This window comes from Heterocephalus glaber, unplaced genomic scaffold, assembly GCF_053883595.1.
Source record: "Heterocephalus glaber isolate CG9 unplaced genomic scaffold, H.glaber_assembly_v1.0 deba00001586, whole genome shotgun sequence".
Taxonomy (NCBI): Eukaryota; Metazoa; Chordata; class Mammalia; order Rodentia; family Bathyergidae; genus Heterocephalus; species Heterocephalus glaber.
Window position 1 is genome coordinate 3,192,514 of NW_028258364.1, and position 21,351 is coordinate 3,213,864.

Genomic DNA, 21,351 nt, shown 5'->3' on the forward strand with positions numbered 1-21,351 from the left:
ATTATTGAACTATTGCTAATAAATGGGACTGTGTGACAGTGCAATACCTAGACAGGCAGCTGTTTCCTTTGTAGAAATGCCAAGGTTTATAGAAATGTCATTGTCACTTTGTGAAACAGTGTACATTACACTCCACCCTCACTGATGCTGAGCCTCTCACTTAACAGATAATGCTTCTTACTTAACAGGAATTAAGGATATCAGTTGTTATTTCATTAGTTCAGCTGGAGTGCAGTGTCAAACTATAGTGGTACTTCGGTTCATGAAGTTAATTCTGTGACCAGAATTGTGGCAAGAATGAAGTTCATGAGCCGAGGTACCACTGTATAGCTTTATCATAAAGTTTTTTGACTACATAATAGCTTAATATTTCAAGGAGCTGGATGTAATGAGAGATACTTGCAGCCAGCAATATTAAAATCTCAAAGGAATTTTTTATTCAGCTCATTAGGAAAATAAGTTTTAATTATTCATCCTTGTGTGTGACTTCATTTCTAATGTTAACATTGTCACATTTGAAGCTGTAATATTTTTACTTAATACTTGTTTTGCAGTTCCATATCAATGCTAGCTATCCCCGAATATGGAACATGCCACAGACATGGCAGTGTGAATTAGAGGTTTATAAAGCCACTTACCACTTCATCTTTGCACAGAAGAACTTCTTTACAGGTATTTTCTAATAAATATAGATACAGTAGATTTATCATTGTGAATTTGTTTCCATTCACTGTTTTAATTTTAAGCTCAATATAGACGTTTGATGATATGTTTCATACTGTCTTACATTTACAATTTGTTTTAGGGTAAGAATATCAAAGGAAATTTAAATATAATTTTATGTTCTCTTTTAACCCAAACAAGAAAAATATAACTCCAAAGTTGAGCTTAAAAAGGAGAAGAACTCGATTTAGCCAAGTGCTTTGTATTAGTCTAGTAGAGGGTAAGATGGTGCTGATAAATCCGATTACTCTCTTTCTTAATTAGGGATCAGCATAGTTTCATTATTGTGATCTACAGTAGTGTATTAATAGACAAATATGTTATTTTTATATTTAAGAGTCTATTTAGGGCCGAGGATTTAGCTCAGTGGTTCCAGCGCCTGCCTCGCAAGTGCAAGGTCCCGAGTTTGATCTCCGGTACCAAAAAAGTCCATTTACTCTTTTCTGTTGGCAAGGATAATTAAATTGGTTTTATCATTGGTTGAAAAAAGTTATTTTATTTCTTGCAGCATATCATAGTACCTATTCATATTTAAGTTTTCAACTACCAGATTTAACAGCTATAATACTTGATCATATTGTATTATTTTCAAAGGAAAAACAGTATTACAAATAGCTCTAGAGCCCTTTTAAAACTAACTAATTCCCTAAAAAGGATGACTCTTAGGGAGTAATATTAGTTTAGTTTTGGAATGAACATACTTGGTTATAATGTTTGAATTACTTTCTGTTAGAAGAATTCTGCAAAAGAGAAATTATCCATCTGATGTGAGGGAATGCTCAGTATTTCTCAACAGCCATTCTCCAGGCACTTATTATTGAGGTGAAATTGTTCTTCAGAGATTTTAATGTGGGATAAAGTTAGTTTTATGATAATGATAAATGTGATATAGAGCTGCAGGAATAAAAGCTGTAAAACAAAGTTACACTAAAGCCTCTTCTGGGAATAATGAAATTGGCTTAGATTTTCTATGTTGATTGAAGAAAAAAACAATATAATGGCTTTGCAAAGCTCTAGTGCCAAATGATTAACATTTTCTGGGTTGTGTTAACCTGACAGTTCAATTATAAAGTTAGTTGTTGGTGGATTTTTCTGATTAACATTTAACTTGTTACCTTAATAACTTTTTAATTTCTTGCACAAGTTAATAAGGCAGTCATCAAGAAAGTGCTTCATTTTCCCAATTATATTATTTGATAAGAACATTTGGTATGGAGAGCAGCTTTTGGTATAAAGAGAAATGCATATTAAAATGGTTGTTTAAGCTCCTAATAAAAATTTTGTCACTGTAATTTTTAATATTGATCAGTAAAGTTATTGTAGAAGCTGGAATGCAAACCATTTTGTAGAATATGTTGAAATTTAAAACAAGTTATTAAAGAAAAAACTAAGCTTTATTAAAATAGAAATTGAGTAATTATAAAATATCAAATGTTTCAAGAAAAAACCAGTAAAATTTCTTAAAAAAGAAATTAGCAAATAACTATAAAATTACATTGGTTTCTGAAATAGGTCATTTGAATTTCTGTTTATTTTACTAGCAATTACCTGTCACTCATTTAACTAATAGGAGTATAAAATAAATACAATCAATATACAATCTAAATTTCATATCAATAATAATTCAAATCAAACACTAAAGATGGTCTCTGCCCATAGTTTTCAATGTATATATTATAAGCATTTCTTGTTTTATTTTGTTTATTAATCTCAAGTACATTCTCATGCACTAGACTTAGATAAATGAGATATTACCAGGCTGTATGTATGTTGAATGCAGGCAAGAATGAGGGAGCTAAAAAAATACATATGAATAAGACCTAAGTGTAGAGGAAATTACTGAAGGTAATCAGAGAAAATACAGAAAGATCTAAAAGATCGGAAATGGTCTTAGTAAATGAACTCAGTATTATTCACTAAGATTTGTGTAGTATTTTGTCATCTTCACTCAACTCTAAAAAGCAATAGTTTCTCATCAAAACTTAAATAAATTGCCAGGTTAAACTTGAAAAGAAAAAAAGCAATAGTTAATTATTATCCTTTAATTAACAATGAGGAATTTGAAGAATAGAGACCTTGAATGACTTAGGAAAAATTCCTGAAGCTAATAAGTAGAAGGGACATTGGAGAACAGTTTTTTGACTGCATTCTGTGCTCTCTGTAATATCATGCTCCTGTTAAAGACAGATATTTTTTCCTCAGCAGACAGGATATGAAAGACAGTACAGTTGTCACTTGGTATCGGAACGGTTTTAGGATCCTCTTTGGGTACCAAAATCTGTAAATGCTCAAAGTCACCATGCCTAGTTTACAGGTGCATTTAAAAAAATATTTATTTTCAACCCATGGCTGGTTGAAGCCATGGATGAGGAGCCCATGAATGTGGAGAGCTAACTTTATTTTATACAGGTTAAGTTAAATATTTATCCAGAGAAAAATAAGGGAATCTGCTAGGTGAATGATGCATTTTGTTGTGGCATTGGTTGATTCCAGACATGATTTTTGAGCATCTTTGAAATATTGTGCTAAAGGATAAAGTTAGAGCCAGGCATGATAGTACATGTATGTAATCCCAGCACTCTGGGAGGCTGATGTAGGAAGACTGCAAGTTGGAGCCCAAGCTGGGCAACTTAGCAACTTAGAACCTATCTTAAAAAAAAGGGCTGGGGATATAGTTTAGTGTGAAAGCCCTGGGCTCAGTCCCCCCAGTAACCACCCCCTACCCAAGTTAGAGAGATAGAATCAGGCTGTCTAGGTAAGGTAGCACTTAGAAGTAAAAGATTAAAAGTAAGCATAGTTATTAGAAGGTATGATAAGCTATTGTGACTGGTTGTCAAATGAAATAAAAATGTGTTTAAAGTAAATCTGTTGAGTCAACTCTTTATTACTAAAAGAGTTTCATAACCATATGCTCTTTATTATTGATATACTGAAACTCTACATTTAAATAATATTCAGTTACTGAAAGTTGACATTAAATGTATTATTTTGCCATATTAACAAGACAGGAATTTCTAATATATGTGCATCATTTTCTGTGCATGAAAGCTAAAGTTTCAAATGAACTCATATGAAGTAAATTTATTTCTAATTTTATTATTAATATATCTCATATATTTTAGTTTAAGTATCCCTTTAAAATTTAAAGCAAACTGCTTTAGATATTTCATGGATTTACCTTATATTTTTTCTTAGAATGTCTTTAATAATAAATTCTACCGTCTGTGGGATGCTTGCCCTCTGCCACTTTCTAAAAACTTCACATAAATCATCTCAATTATCCATAACACATCTGTGAAGTTGTCCTCATTTTGTAAAAGAGAAAATTGATAGCATTTAAATCCTTTTTTCAGGATTATATAGATAGTAAGTTAAAGCCAAAATTTAAACCTACTACTATCTGGCATCAAAATCTATGCTATTACAATACTGCTTTCAAATCATTTCCTTTTTCACACACAAAGTTTAATTTTATACACATAATAACATTATGCTATTTACTGTGCGTATGCATGGGTAGTCTGACACTATATCCATTTTATACAGATTGTTTGAGTAAAAATACTGAGCTGTAAATATTTATCAGGAGAAAAATAAGAAAATAAGCCCTAGGAGAATTGTTATTGAAAGATACTATTGTTGGGAGTATACAATGCATGTAAACAAATTGGAGACCAGAAGAAAAAGTTGTGGTAATAACAGTGGTAGACTAAAGCTAATATGCTTATGATAGGGAACTTTTACTTTGTAAATTAAAAAAAAAGGTACCAAAGGATAAACAGATTGGGTATATGTACACAATTTTTAAAAGTGACAATTAAAACAAAATTCATCACATAGTAGTCAGTCAATAGATATTTCTTTCATAAGTAAATGTGAAAAAATGTTCAAGTACACTTCAAGAAATTCAGTTAAATTGAGATATTATTGTTCAGATATGAAACAGCAAACCCCTTTCCCCCCAACCCCCAAGAAATATATAGGTAAAAATAAGTACAATGCAAGAGAGGGTACAAAGAGAAAGGTAAGCAAGTATACTTTTCTGGTGGCAGTATAAATGAATTCACTTATCTTGGAAAGTAGCTCTATAATTTATAATAGCCTTGAAAAAAATTCTTCCCTTTTGACCTATGAATTCCATTTCTGGAATCTATTCCGACAAAATTATTCTGAATATGTAAAATATGCACAAATACACATTGAAATATTACATATAACACAAAAATTTGGAGAGACAGTACAAGTTTAGAAGACATATAAATCTTGAGATAATTTTTTTTTTCCTTTTGGTACCAGGGATTGAACTCAGGACCTTGTGCTAGTGAGGCAGGCACGACGCTACTGAGCTAAATCCCCGGCAAGATAAATTTTTTTTAGTGAACTCTTAGTGCAAAGTTTGACATGGGGAAATACTTTTCATTGAAAAGGCAACACACAAAAACACATATAAGATAGCATAAAAATGTATGTAGAAAGATATCTAGAAGGAAATGTATCTGCAATGTTGGATTAATTGGGTAGTCAAATGTTAGGTGATTTTTTCCGATTTCCTAAAATTATTTTCCAAAACAGTGATTTATATGTATAAAAAATTTTAATTTAGAACTATGACTAGTAAGTAAACATCTGTTTAGGGCCAAATCCTGTAATAATATTTTAAGCATCTTAAATTTATAAATTTATAAGTAAATTTTTTTTTATTTACCAAGGAAAAATTTATTTTTGATTGATGTTAAAAGTCTGTGTGTTTGGTTTTCTGAATTTCAATTAATTTTACTTTCTTGTACCCCAATAATTTTAGATTTAATTCAAGACTGGTCTAGTGATAGTGCTCCAGACATTTTTTCATTTGTTCCATATACATGGAATTTTAAAATCATGTTTCATCAATTTGAAATGATTTGGGCTGCTAATCAACACAATTGGATTGACTGTTCTACTAAACAACAGGAAAATGGTAAGACATTTTAAAAATTAAGTCAAATATTCTGCTCATTAAGACACACACAAAGAAAATTAGTAATGATCATGTAGCTTTAATAGATATTAGAATTGATTTTTTCCCCATTACCTTACGATAATCTCAGATGACAATTTCAAGGTTGGACTAATACTGTCTTACATTTAATTTTGTTTAGGTATGCATTGAAAGTGACTGTTAAATTTATTTTTATTGACATTAGAAGTAAATTTATTTTTTGTCTTTTTTGTTTTGTAGTATATCTGGCTGCCTGTGGGGAAACACTAAACATTGATTTTTCTTTACCTTTTACGGACTTTGTTCCAGCTACATGTAATACCAAGTTCTCTTTAAGAGTACGTATAATTGGATGCATTGTTTATTCCACAAGGTTTATTAGTAAGTTTGATTTTTCCAGAGCTTTTCTTTACTTTCCCTGCCCATCCATGGCCACACTGAGGTGTGCTAACTTTCTTCCAGTGTCCACTAACTTTATTGTCAGAGAACTCCTTCTGTTTCCTTTTTGTAGTTAACAGAATGCAAAATTCCTGTAAGTTGGTCATTTTCTTTAGAGATCATTTCTGATCTCTGTGACTAATTTATGTTTTCTTAAGAATCCATTCTAGCTGTAATGTTTACTAGTTCTCTGAACTAATTGTATGCTTTCCGAATTGTAACCATGAATTCAGGGAATACACACAAGCACTTTTCTTCCTTTTATCTTCCTTTTTCTTCCTTTTATTTTAGCTCTTACATACTTCCCTTAAACTCAGAATTTTGTGCAACATCTAGTTTTAGGATATGGATAATCAGTAGCAATTATAGTATTAATGTTGGCTATGGTTTTAAAAGTAGAAGCAATAATAATAGGTACATTTAACACCTATTAAACATTTCTTATATGCCAGACACTGTTCTGAGTGTTTTTTGTGTAATTTGTCAGATCAACCTTCTTATATTAATTATTACTATGTTTTGCATTTATAGATTAGAAAACTGAAAGACTGACATTGTATAACTTGTCTTTAGCTGGTGAGTTTTCAAATTGGAAATTGGTTTCCAAATTTGAACCTAGCAATATAGCTTAGGGCTCCATTTTTAAAATCACACCTGAATGCCACATGTTAAGAAACTAGTCATCAGTATAAGAATAGAAGACCTAGAAGGAAAAAAATGAAACAGAATGAAGATCTTTTGATAAGCCAGCTTAGAATTATTAAAAGCCAGTTGAGGTTACTAAAATTGAATAATCAAAGGAGACAGTCCTCTTTTAAAAATTGAGAAAAATACAGAACACCTAAGCTTATATTAGAGAATTTTTTTGAAAAACTGAATTTCATATAAACTACCCATGGCTAACCATGGAAGATGATCTTTCACTGTTATGTGCTATGTTGCTTCTTTATTTTCAATCCAAATTTAGTTTTATTCAATATATAATCATATTCCAGACATTTACTTTACTGTTGAGTATAAAATATGCCATTTAAAATTTATTTTCTTTTGAATTTATTTTCAAGATTGTTACAGATTTAATGATAAATAGTGACTTAAGATATTTATATACTGACTTTTTAACTTTGGGTTGTTATAAATTGATTTTTAGGGAGAAGATGTTGATCTTCATTTGTTTCTACCAGATTGCCACCCTAGTAAATATTCGTTATTTATGCTGGTTAAGAACTGCCACCCAAATAAGATGATTCATGAGACTGGTATTACTGCTGAGTGTCAGAGTGGTCAGAAAACAGTTAAACCAAAATGGCGCAACATCACTCAGGAAAAGTGAGTACATAAAATAAGTTTTTTATGCTCATTATATGGAGAAATTTCTTCTTTCAAATAATGATAATGAAGTTTAATGATCTATAACTAATGTCTCTATACAATTAAAAGAATAGGTGATTAATCAGAAACTTTGTTTTGTATTCATTAAAGGGCTGGTTGGGTTGAATGTTGGACTGTTCCAAGTGTCATGCTTACAATTGATTATACATGGCATCCAATTTATCCACAAAAAGCAGATGAACAGCTAAAACAGTCATGTAAGTGTTTTTATATAATTTGTCCTTTGGAATACCTGTTTGTGTTAAGGATAATCTTCAAAGATACAAAAATTTGAAAATTTTGAAAATGTATTTATTCTTAAAATAATAGTATAAGTTTATACTCTTTTAAATATTTTGGAATAATTATAGCTAACTTTTAGTCAGCATTTATTATACATAAAATACTGGGTCAAAGAATTTCCTGTCTTAAATTATTTCACTTAATTCTTACAACGATTTTGTAGGATAAATATTATTCTCATCTTGAAGTTGAGACATGCTCAGAAAAGTAATTTTCTCAAGCCCTCTCAAGTAGACATGGCTGAGCTGGAATGTGAAACAAAGTGTCTCTGAATGTGTGTATTTAAGAAGCTTGGGTTTGTGAAATGTTAGTTTCTTTAAAGTATTTTGACAATTATGTAATTTATAGTTCTTTAAAGATAATTATTAGCCTTAATGACTTAATGACAAAAAAAGAATTAGAATGAAGTCATGCTTTCTTTGTGTGAAGTTTCAAAGGATAGAATTCATAGTTCATATGTATGGTGGCTTATGTCACAATGTATTTGAATAAGTGTTGCTGTGGAAGCAACTTTGTTTAATCCTCAAGTTTAGTCAAGGCCTAATTGTGACCCACATTTATATTACAAGGTCTCACTAAGAATGTTGACAGAAATTTTTCATTGATTCTGTGCAATCTGATCTATGCATTTCTATTTGTATTTCACTGAAGTTTATTCTCTATTTTTCTTTCTTAGTTATTGGCCTTTTGGGTCTGTGTTTATTATATACTTACAGATATTATATCAAGACTTTAATATTTATAAAGAAACATTTCTTAGTGTATATTTCCATGATGAACTTCTAACCAGTCATTTTCTCCTTCCCTTAAACATTATTTTTTTCCAATTTATTCCAGTGTCTGAAATGGAAGAAACAATGCTATCTGTGTTAAGGCCAGCCCAGAAAACCTCAGACAGAGTTGTTTCTTCTCCCTCTACTTCTTCACGGCCTCCTATTGATCCCTCAGAACTTCCACCTGATAAACTTCATGTAGAAATGGAACTCTCCCCAGATTCTCAGATAACTCTCTATGGACCTTTATTAAATGCCTTTTTGTGTATAAAGGTAAGATTTTAAAAAGAATTTACATGTATTATAAATATAGGCGAAGTAGTTGTAATCCAATAGAAAATTGAGATCATTTGAAATAGATGATTTAAAAATTGTTGAGGATATATTGTATATGTTGACTAGGCTTGAAGTCCTAGACTCAGTTACAACATTTTTTAAAATAGTACTTCTCAGTGGAGCTTTGTGTGTGTGTGTGTGTGTGTGTGTGTGTGTGTGTGAGGATATAGTGTGATTTAGAAATGGTGCTAGTTGCTAGAGATAAAGATGATAGAATATGTCTTCAAGGCGATAAACCCAAGGGCATAGAGAAGGATGTACAGGTACATGGACATATTTTAACACACTGTAGCAGTACAGCAGAAATTCTGCTTGTTGTCTGAGAATAATTGTAACTAGAAAACATCTATTTTAAGTGAGTCCATTAAAAATAGATGACAACATTTTGTAATAAATAATAAGCCAAGATTTGTTGTGATCTTCATTTTAAAAATGGAAACAAATATATGAAAATAAGTTTATTTTAGAGTGTGCCAAATATCAATTTTGACTAAGGTGCACTACACAGAACAAAGAATAAATCAAATGTTGATTCATTTGAAGGTAAGTTTTCCACTGAAATTGTGTGATTGCACAGTATGATAGCATTTTAAAGTTGATGTCTGTAGTATGATTATGAAGAGATACTATTTTTAGAAAATTATTTGAGGGCTTCATGAGTTTTCTAGAAATCACTTTATTCTTTTACTATTCAGATCACACTTTTAAAAAGTTACTAACAAGTCATCAGCAATTTTTGCTAATTTACTCTTCTTTATGGTAACTAATCCTTCCAAATATCTATATATTACTGATAGCTTCATGTGTGATGAAAGCAGTTTTCAATCATTACTTAACACCAATTTCATGAAATTTTGCATTTTCCTGGGATTTTGCAAATTTCCTTCTTTTGAATTTCATTATACTGTTAATATTTATTATATCTGATAGTCTAAGAGAGATTAATTGTCCAAATATAATGAATACTGGAGTTAGTTGTGGGAGGAAGGTTTGTGTGGGTCTCACTTTCGATTGCTGTCTATTTCATTTTCACACTGAAAAGATTTGGATATTGAATACTTAGTTAACAAGGAATTATTTAATGTACAGTAATAGGAGTAATTAGTTTTAGAGGGGTATTCTGAAAATCAGGGTTGATCAGGGAAGAACAATCAAAATTTGTTAAGGAAGGCTTTCTAGAGAAAGTGCTGGCTAACCTAGGTTTTTGAAGGTAAAAAACAAACAATATTTGAGTTACTGTGTTACATTTACCAAAAAAATGCTGTAAAGCATCAGATAATGAAATTTAAAATAAAAGATGCATGGGCGGGGGATTTAGCTCAGTGGTTCTGGCGCCTACCTCGCAAGCGCAAGATTCCAAGTTCAATCCCTGGTACCAAAAAAAGATAAATGATGCAGTGGAAACTGTAGTTAATGTTTTTGGATACCTAGTTTCTGCTGATTATCTTTCCTCCCCCTACCATTTTAAAAGGGATTCTTGAAGGGTAATGGTTTAATTATCAGACTAAAAAGGGTCATAGTGATATAAAAGCAGTTTTAAAATACTATAACAGAACAATATCAACTGTGTTTTAAGTATTACTGTGTACATATTGATCCTCAGGATTAAAAGTTTTATAATAATACACATTTACCAAAAATAAGAGGACTGTAACAAATAAAACATAGAGAAAGAAGTATAATATATGCTTTTTAATAAATTCTACTCCAAAGATCCAGCATTTGTTGATAGTAGTGCCATAGGCACTAAAGTATCTATTAGCATTTGCATTCATTGAATTATCTTAGAACTCGTGTAAGACATCTATTAAGGCAAATTATAAAATTTCAAGTTTTGGCATTTGTGCTAAATACGTATCTAAAACACAATAAGCAAAAAATTATTTAGCCCAGTGAACTCTATGCTTACTATAAGAAATATATGCAATTTGCAAGTTTGATTTTTCTCTGCCAGAAAGCTTAATGTAATGCTGATATAAGGATAATATTCTATCTTAAATAGAATTACTATTCTGTCTTCTTTTTTGTTTGTTTTAATATATAACTTATGTTCTAGTTAGTGTCAATGTTAGAACTTTAATTTGGAAATTTAGGGATTTTTGTATATGTTTTATATAATATATTTATGTAATATGGAATTCATACAGATGAAAAAGATTACAGAAATGTGAAAATTCGTGTCACTGAGTTTCCTTATTTATCAAAATTAAATATCGAGCAATTATAAAAGATAAACTAGAATAAAAAGAATTATTCTGTATTTGTTTATATTGAAAAACTGAGCTCCAAAATCCACAAAAGAAAGTATTCCTGACATTATTATAAGAATTCTAAGAAGAATGTTTACATATATTAAAATTTATGAGGAACATTTTAGGAATTGGGAGGTCTTCTGCAGCTGTAGAGAAGGTAGCAACGCTGAGCATTTGCAAAAGTTATTTTAATCATATGGAAATTTCATGACATTTCTTCTGTTGTAGATACATGGTTGGATAACAATACCACTTATATTACTTTTCTGGATGAACTTATTTCTCTTAGTCTTTCTGTATTTTTTGATAATAGAAGAATGGAAGTCTTACTTTCATAGTGACAGAAATAATAACTGGATTCAGGGTATATACAATGCATATGCTTTCTTTATTTTTAAAAATATATGCTTTATTTATTTTAAAAAATAGTTTTAGTAATCTTAAACAGAAGCCTGGCTGTGAATTCCACTTTTTAAAATGTAATTTGGGAAATCAGAGAACTTGCAGGGCTTTTATTATCCCTGCTTCTCTGATTTTATTAGCTGTCATCTTTTAATCTATTAATCTTTTTTTTTTTCTGTTTAGAGAAGTGAGTGTAATTAGGTAACTAAATTTTTAAATTGAAAAAACATGACAGTCTTCCATTACTTGAAGTGGGATACTTGACACTCATATAACAAAATAGCTTTAGGAAAATAATATTTCTGAGATCTTTTACTTAGTTTTTCATTTTTGAATTCAAGCATGCCACAAACTTGACAGAATGCGTTTTTCCTGGTTCTGTAAGCCAATGATTTGTTTCCCTAGGGTTGTTTGTAATTTGTTTTAAAGATAGTTTAATTTCATGTGCCACCTGCCATAAAATGGAAATGGCAGTTTTATTGTGTTTGAAAATATTTGTGTATATTTACCATATTAACTTCAAACTACCATGAATGTTTGGTGTAGTATATCACTAATTGTTGTATTTTTTAAAATGAATCCTTAAAATAACCCTTTATGGTTGGAATTTATATAGTACAAAAAACAAAAGCTTACTCAATATTAAACATTTAACATTAGACTAGCTTTTTAAAGGAGTTACAGTTTAAAAATTTTTTAAATTAATATTCAGTTTGTACAAATGTATTAACTTATAAAAGACTCCTGGTGTTTTATAACTTCTTAAAAACATAGTCATTGACACATTTAATAAAAATTAGCAGATGTATTCTACTATGATGGTCAGTCAGTGTTCTGTAAAGAATTTGATATGGGGGCCGGGGATTTAGCTTAGTGGTTTCACCGCCTGCTGCACAAGTGCAAGGACCCAAGTTCGATCCCCGGTACCAAAAAAAAAAAAAAAAGAAGTAAGAATTTGATATGAGTTATTTCTATTTCAGATAATTAAATGAAGATTGCTTTGGTAGCAAATTGAACATTAGATTCGAAGAATATTTTTCTCTTAATTGTAATAATCTGCAAGAATCGGTATTTTTTAAGATTAAAAATTATAATGATTACAAAGGATGTTTTAAAAGTAAGGTATTTATTAAGTAGTGTTAGTAATTGTTTTGTTGGCAAATATTAGGATGCTGAAAGCTAATAATCATGAACAGAGTACATTGTCCTTAGATCTGGAGGAAAGATGGGGCAGGGATGATTGGGTCCGGAGGCCATCTGCAGAGAAAATCATCCAAGGATTTTTTTCCACTTCATTCCTGACTTTTAGACTCTATGCCCATTGTAAACCTGCTAAACCAGTCTTCAGGACTGAGATGGCACATGTGTTTTGAATAGGTTTCTGAATGATCTAAGGAACAACGACTGTTTTGAATTCTAGTTTGATCAACAATAAAAATTTATGAACATGGGTGCACATATATCACTGTGGTGTGATTCTTTTAATTCTTTGGGGAAGATCCCCAGCAGTGGAATAGCGGAGTCAAATGGGACTTCTAGTCCTAGTTCTTTGAGGTATCTCCATACTGATTTCCACAGTGCTTGCACCAGTCTACACTCCCACCAGCAGTGGAGCAGGGTTCCTCTTTCCCCACAGTCCCGCCAGCATTTGTTATTGGTTGATTCATGATAGCAGCCATTCTTTCTGGAGTGAAGTGGAATCTCAGCGTTGTTTTCATTTGCATCTCTCGAATGACCAGTGATGTTGAACATTTTTTCATGTATTTCTTTGCTATTTCTTCTTCCTTGTCTGAGAAATGTCTGTTCATTTCAGATGCCCATTTTCGGATTGGGTCTTTAAATTTGGGAGGTCTGATCTTTTTAAGTTCTTTTTAGATTCGAGATAGTAGACCTTTGTCTGAGGAAAAGCAGGTGAAGATTTTTTCCCACGTTGTGGGTTGTCTCTTCACACTGCTGGTGGTTTCTCTTGCTGTGCAGAAGCTTTTTAATAAGAAGAGATCCCACTTGTTGATTGTTTGTGCTAGTTCATGGGCAACCGAGGTTTTGTTCATAAAATCTTTGTCTACGCTGATGTCTTCAAGAGTTCTACTTAACCTCTGTTCCACCTGGTTCAGCATTTCTATTTTAATATTTAGATCTTTAATCCATTTTGATTTTACTTTAGTGCATGGCGAGAGATATAGGTCTAGTTTTAATCTTTGGCAAGTTGAAACCCAGTTTTTCCAGCACCATTTATTAAAGAGGCTATTTTTCCTCCAGTGAGGGAGTTTGGTTCATAGCAGCACAGTTTGTGATAGCTAAAACTTGGAAACAGCCCAAATGCCCATCAACTGGAGACTGGATAAAGAAAGTGTGGGTTAATAAAATGGAGTACTACTCAGCCATAAAAAATGGGAAATTAGAGACATTTATAGCTAAATGGATGCACATTGAGGCGATACTCTTAAGTGAAATAAATAGAACACACATGTGTAAATACCAAATAGTTTCTCTGGTGTCAGAAACTGAAAGTGTAAATAAGGACTAAAATGTATAATAGGTAATGTGAAATAGGAAGAAAAGGGGCAAAGGGGAAGGAAGTGGGAGGGTTAGGGGAAAGGAAAGAAGGGTATGGAATTAATATGAGAAAATGGTAAAATAGGAACAAAATCTTTGTAAATAGAGAGGAATGGAGGGGTTGAAGGGAGGGCTGGGCAAGGGTGAAAAATAAGAACCAAGAGAGATTATGTAAAGGTGCAAATTTCCAATGATGAATGTCATTCTATTGTATACCTAAAATGTACCAATGATTAAAATGAATAATCGCTAATGCAAAATAGGAAGAAAAGGTCCAAAGGGGTAGGGGTAGTGGGAGGGGCAGGAGAAAGGAAAGAAGGGAAAGGAAAAATGCTGAGAAATGGAAATAAAGTCTTTGTAAATAGGGAAGAGTGGAGGGGGTGAAGGGAGGGCTAGGAATGGGGAAAAAATAAACAAACAAAAAACAATAAAAATTTAGACATTCATGTTTAATTTTAAATTTTTAATGTTGGAATTTCAAGATATAGCCCAGTGTTGATTTATCTTTATATTTGCTCTTTAATTTGTCCAGGCCTTGAATTATAAGAACAGTTATCAAGATTTTAAGCAGGTTTTAATTTGCACCTATGTCATTTAGAGGTGGACAGCAATAGAGAATAGGGGGAAAGCAATGGTTTTGTAAATCAGTAGACTAGGGATTTTGGTATTAGTCTTCCCTCTCATTAACTGTATGACTTTAAGCCCTTCAGTAATCCCATCTAGAAAAGATAGTATGACCTGATATATATCATTTTAGTCAGAAAATAAATGATTCAATAATCAAGCTGTAAAATTTACCACAATATTGAGTTGGTTCTTATTCTTAACAAATAACGGTTAACAATTTTATTGGAATTTTTAACTTTTCCTTATTACTGACAGATATAATAGGCAAAATATAAATTCACAATCAAAGGGAAGAAAAAAAATTCAATTAAAACTAAGTGTGTTTCTTAAAAATTAATTTTTAATTTCTAGTGCAAAAGAAATCAGAATATTAGTACTTGAAACAGTTTCACATTTAAGAAATCAGTGAACTGTCTGAAGGAAATTTGATAACTGTTGATAACACATGTTTTTATTTCATTAATAACCAAAACTGGAATTCTTATTAAAGCTGTTGAGCTATTTCTGATAAGCTGAATATGTTGGCACATGCCTGTAATCCCAGCTATTCCAGAGGCTAAGGCCAGAAGATTATAAATTTGAGGCCAGCTTAGGCAACCTAGGGAGACCCTGTTTCAAAATAAAAGGGCTGGGATAAAGCTCAGTGGTAGAGCATGTAACCAGGCCCTGGGTTCAATTCCCATTACTAAAAAAATAAAACAAAACAGAGGCTTAAAAACTTCTCTTTGGTAATCTAACTGGAATACAAATATATGAATTGTAATATTTACCTAGGTAGATTGATTTTCAGTGGATTGATCTTCTTTTCTCAAAGAATGTCCCTGAGCATTGGATCAGAACTTTAGAACTGAAGATAGAAAGCTGTTGGACCATACAAACCTTCAAAGTTTTTTTGAAGACCTAAATTACAAAATTTGGCTGTGGTATCATGAAGCTTTACTATAGACTTCTGTAATCTTTTGCATGTGTTTTGCTACAGAATATTTATTTGCTAAAATAAATATACTTTTTTCATATTACGGAAACATACCTGATGCTTTTAATTAAGTACAGTAGGTTAGAGAAATGCATAGTTCACAAGTTTAGGGCCTATAGGTGAAAATCTATTACATATCTTTTTAAAAGACAGCATGTTTTTTCTTAACATTTATAGGAAAACTATTTTGGGGAAGATGACATATATATGGATTTTGAAGAAGTTATTTCAAGCCCTGTTTTGTCATTGTCAACATCATCTAGCTCTGGGTGGACTGCTGTTGGAATGGAAAGTGACAAAAAGGAAAATGAAAGTTCAGCCAAAGCAGTTCATCCACTTACCTTGCGTCCTTGGGATATTACTGTACTTGTTAATGTGTACAAAGTTCATGGGCGTCTTCCGGTTGTAAGTATTTCCTTACCAGAATAGTTTGGAGTATAGTATGATAACCATCTAGCATAGGAAACCGTTTATGTGCTTAGGTGCCCAGAGACACTGAAAAAATTCAGGTTCAAAAGTTTCTAAATTTATCCTTTCACTGTTAGAAATCTAGCTTATTTTCTTCGTCATATAATTACTGGATCATTGGTTTTCTTTTTTCTTTTTTCTTTTACTTTAGCTCTTTCTTTGCTGTTCTGTGTAACTTCAGGACATTTTGTCATGATATTGAGTGGTTGTGTTTATAGTTAGCCTAATAGATCTCAGACTTTATGGTTAGTTTGGTGGAGCTATTACATGATACATGACAGTTTCAGGCTTGACACTTGCAGATTGCAGTGTCTATTGTGTCCATTTTGGATTCAACACTGTTACCTGGTTCACTCCAAGCATTTCCATAGGGTCTGTTGAAGCCAAATTGGACTGAGATTATATTACTGCAAGAAGCCAGGGATTTTGGAGCACGGCCATACAGGAAGAGGTGGCTCTGAAACATTGCATTCCATACTGACTCCACGTCATATACCAGCATTGCATAGCAGAGAAGTCACCTGTGTTTCTTAGTGTCTATACTAGGGAAAAGAAATAGTCTTCTTTAGAAAAATCAAATTCTCTTAATTGTGATAAATGTAATTTTTGTTTTCCTATACTTTCTTACTCTACTTTCTCTACATCTTGTGTGTGTTTGTTTTTGTTTTTGTTTTTGTTTTTTTCCTTAGCATGGAACTACAGATGGTCCGGAATGCCCTACAGCTTTCTTGGAAAGACTATGTTTTGAAATGAAAAAAGGATTTAGAGAGACCATGCTGCAACTTGTCTTGTCACCCCTCAATGTGTTTGTCAGCGATAACTATCAGGTAATGAGAAAGTGGGATATGGTAAAGACTTTTACTATTAATAATTATGGGTTCAAAACTGTGGTAATTTCTGTGCTTGGAATATGTAACTCTTTGAATTAGAAACTATTAATGTAATTATTAAGAAAATTTGTATGTATGTGAATATGAGAGTTGTTCAAGAGCCTTGGTTTTCTTTCCTTGTTCCTGTGTTTATGGGATCCCAATTTATCTTTTTCGTTTTAGAAGTGGCAAAAATACTTTATAACTTTCTAATGTGTTTATAGAAGAGAAAAATTAAGTATATTAACTAGTACCATGAAAATGTAAAACATGCAATTTACATGGTCAGTGATTTATTCATGTTCATCTAATGTACTATTATGACATTTAAAAGTTCCCTTCATGATACTTCTAGGCCTCTTTTAAAAGAGAACCAACAGTATTAATCAAATGAGAATTTATTGTATTTCTAAATAGGTTATCACTTTATTATTATTTTTAAATGTCAAATGGCTTCTCTTTGCACATACCACTGCCTTAAGGCCCTACTTTAAGTCACACTGTGTGATTCAGAAATATAAATGGATTTTGAACATGAGGTAAAATAAAATTATAAATTGGAATATAAATCTGACACCTAGAAGTCAATGGTTGATCATTTACCTGGGTCATATGTATAGTAACTGATCATTTTATTTAAAATAATTTACCTCTTTTCATTCTTTTGCCATAGCTGATTATTTTTCTTCATAGTATTTTTTATATTTATATATTTGATATAACAGGTCATAGTAACTAAAAATTGACAATATGTCTAGATATTGCTTTTGGCACAAAATGTGTCTTTTTAAAAACTTTTATATTGAAATAATTATAAATTGATGAGAAGTTACAAAGATAATACAGACAGCTCATATATATATATATATATATATATATATATATATATATATATGTTCCAGCATGATTCTTCCATGGTGTAAAGCTTTTACATAATTAGAATACAGGATCAAAACAAGGAAATTGGTATTAGGACAAGGTGTATGCATAGTTCTGTGTCATTTTATCACTTTTTTAGGTTCATGAACCCACCGCTAAAATGAAGATACAGAAATCATCACTAAGATCTCACTTGTATAATGCTTTAACTTAGCTTAGAAACGTGTAAATTCTTGTCCTTTCTGTAGTTAGTGAGTTGTTAGAATTTGTCTTTATTCTGGGAGGCAAGATGTAGAAAGGAAGATTTTCTCTTTTTTTTTTTGGTCTATTGAGGAAGTTAATAAAGGGAAAAGAGAAAATCTCTTCTATTGGGTGAGTTCTGAGAATCTTAAGATGAGTGTCAGGTTTCTTACTAGTATTTAGTGTCAACTTTCATTTTAAACACCAATCTTTCCAAAAAGCGTTTACCAGGGCCAGGGATTTTGCTCCGTGGTTCCACCGCCTGCCTCGCAAGCGCAAGGTCCCGAGTTTGATCCCCAGTACCAAAAAAACAGAAACAAAACAAACAAACAAAAGGATTTACCAGACATAAAAATCATTTTATTCAGCTCATTATGAAGATTCACATTAACCCTTGCTGCAGAGGTATAACAAACTTTCAGGGAGATGGAGTTATGAAGTCAAGTGTAATTTATTTGGGTGTTAGAGAAGAAAGTCATGGAATAGAAATAGTGAAGGTAGTAATACTGGTGATAGTTTGTTCCTAAATGCTTAGCACTTCATCTTTCACCCCAGACATAGGAGTACCACATATATCTTCATGGAATTTGCTTATCTACATTTTTTTTCTTGATTTTTTAAGACTGGGTCTTGCTATGTAGTTCAGGCTTGGCCTGACCTCACTGGGTAGCCCATGCTGGCCTTGAACTTGGGATGATCCACCAGCCTCAGCCGGGTGAGTGCTGGTATAACAGATGTGCGCCACCACACTCCACTACTTATTTACTTGTCTTGCTATATTTTATGGTGTATTGACATGACTATTCCTAAGAAATCTTTTGTTCATTTGTCTGTAGTAGTTAATGTTCTTTCATAGTAGGCGGCTTCATATTATGAATACTCCCATGGGTCAGTCCTAGGCCACTTATCCGTAGCTGCTTATTCCTAGTAGCGTTAGTCTTAGGGTTTTACAGTGAAGGATCTAAGCCAAAGCATGGATTGCTATGTCTAGATTATGAAACCACACACTTTTTACTTTATAGTCTTAAGATATATATTAGTTTGCTAGGGCTGCCATAGCAAGGTACCATACTCTCAATGACTTAAAACAACAGAAATTTATACTCTCAGTTATGGAAACTTAAGAGTTCTAAATCAAGGTATTTGTAGGGCCTTGCTCTCTCTGCAGACTTTAAAGGAAGATCCTTGAGTTCTTAGCTGCTTATGGTAGTCAGCAACCTTTTACCTTCCTTGGTTTGTAGATGTGCTACTCAAATTGTTGCTTCTGTCCATGTGTATGTGTCCCAGTTTTTCTCTTCTTGCATAAGCTCTGGCTATATTAGGTCCTATCCTAATTAAAACCTCCTTTGAACTTGATTATGTCTGAGGAGCCCCCTTTAAAAAAAACACAGTTTTAAGGTTGTGAACATACCTTTTTGTGGAGTCACAGTTCAACCTATAACATGGTACAAACCATTGATAAAATTTAAAATATAATTCTCATCTTATTAAAATATAATTCTTAGGTATAGTTCTAAGATGAGTTATACCTTAGAACAAACCAATATCTGCATGTATTTTTTGAGCACTCATTTCCCCCCCAAAGTCATTAAAATCTTTGACCAGAAGAGAACTTTATGGACTTTGTCTTCAGCTGTTTCAGATAAAAGGCTAGGGAATTGATGCCCACAGAAATTATTTAAATTAATTATATATTAAATATATAATTTTATATATTGATTATATAAATTATGTAAAGTGACATGGTGAAAATAAATTATATCAGAAAGCTTCTGGATCTATTATTGTAGGCACAATTTGAAATTTTCTTTTTAAAACATCCTTAGAAATAGATTTAGCCCTTATTCTTTAAAAATTGTTTTAAAAGAATGCATTTCTGTAAATGCACTGAAAGTAGAGGGTACCAACACTTTGAGATGGCCTAAACTCACATGAAGAGGAATATCATGATAAAACTAGGCTTGGAAATATCTGTGAACTGTCTCAGTATATATTGGTAAATTGAGAATCCTGATAATTCTTGCTGTGAAGAAATATGTCTAGTCAGTAGCAATATCTATTTTTTGTGGTCTCATTGTTAGGTAAAGTGAGATTCTTGATGAACAAGACAAAGATAGTCCTTACCCTAATGATTCTGATGGAGAGGTAAATATAGAAGAAATTAAAATTAAAATAATTTCAAGTGTAAAAAGTTCTGCCAAGAGAAGTGTTCAGTGCCTTTGCCTGGAGGCAAGAAAATGATCACATTTACTTTTTTGAAAGAGTTCTGTGGTCATTAGTAAATAATGGAACAGAAAAGTATAACAAGGGAATGTGGGTCTCTTGGAGAGGTCCTAGCAAGAGGTTGGCCATCTCAATATGTATGGACTAGAATAATAACTGGAAGTAGAGTCAGTGGATTTGTGAAAGATTGAGAAGTAGATTCAACAAAAACTGCTGAATTGACGGGTAGAGTATTACCTAATTTTCTTGATTCTTTATTCTTAATAATGTCCTGTGGAACTGGTGTTCCATGGAGTACCCTGTTTTAGAATATATCCTTTATCTCTTTGAATTTTAATATTTTGATCTCATGATTCCTTACCTTCCCATAAAAATTGGGCTGTTACATTCCCTGTCAAGAGTACTAGTTTATTTTTATTCATGGAGGCAGTTACCAATCAGAGATATCTGTTTACCTTGTAGGACTTTCTTCTATCTTTTTTGTAGTTGGACTTTCATAGATTGTCTCTAAAGAAACTCAGACAATTTTTATGAGTATAGCTTTGTGATAAGAGCTTGGGGATTATGAAGTCTTATTTTCTAGATAGTGTTTTTTTTTCAATTGTTCCTGTCTGCATTGGGAAAAAGCAACCAGAAACTATAATGCAGTTTCCTTTTACTTCTTACCATCTTACTATTATTTTTTTCAGCAGCGACCCCCTGTGGATGAAGTCCTCCGGGAAGGTCACATCAATTTGTCAGGTTTCCAGTTGAGAGCACATGCTATGTTCTCAGCAGAAGGTCTTCCTTTAGGAAGTGATTCCTTAGAATATGCGTGGCTAATTGATGTCCAGGCTGGAAGCCTTACAGCTAAGGTCACAGCACCACAGGTATGCTTCTCATAGTAGTATCGCCTGAGATGTTATCTTTTTCCTTTATTCACCTTCCCAAGAATAAC

At 32.1% G+C, this 21,351-nt stretch overlaps 1 protein-coding gene across 11 annotated transcripts in view; it reads left to right on the plus strand.

The window, feature by feature from the left end:
• Positions 1-21,351, plus strand: part of Bltp1 (bridge-like lipid transfer protein family member 1) — a 241,252-nt gene that overhangs the window by 65,365 nt on the left and 154,536 nt on the right. For 10 of the 11 annotated variants that reach the window (XM_021236449.2, XM_021236454.2, XM_021236453.2 and 7 more), the window contains exons 15-23: positions 555-672; positions 5,525-5,680; positions 5,942-6,039; positions 7,290-7,468; positions 7,622-7,728; positions 8,651-8,859; positions 15,913-16,140; positions 16,893-17,030; positions 21,104-21,283. In XM_021236449.2, the coding sequence (XP_021092108.2) occupies positions 555-672; positions 5,525-5,680; positions 5,942-6,039; positions 7,290-7,468; positions 7,622-7,728; positions 8,651-8,859; positions 15,913-16,140; positions 16,893-17,030; positions 21,104-21,283 (1,413 nt within the window). The remainder of the gene's footprint in view (positions 1-554; positions 673-5,524; positions 5,681-5,941; positions 6,040-7,289; positions 7,469-7,621; positions 7,729-8,650; positions 8,860-15,912; positions 16,141-16,892; positions 17,031-21,103; positions 21,284-21,351) is intronic. The other variant, XM_021236451.2, reaches the window with a different exon arrangement.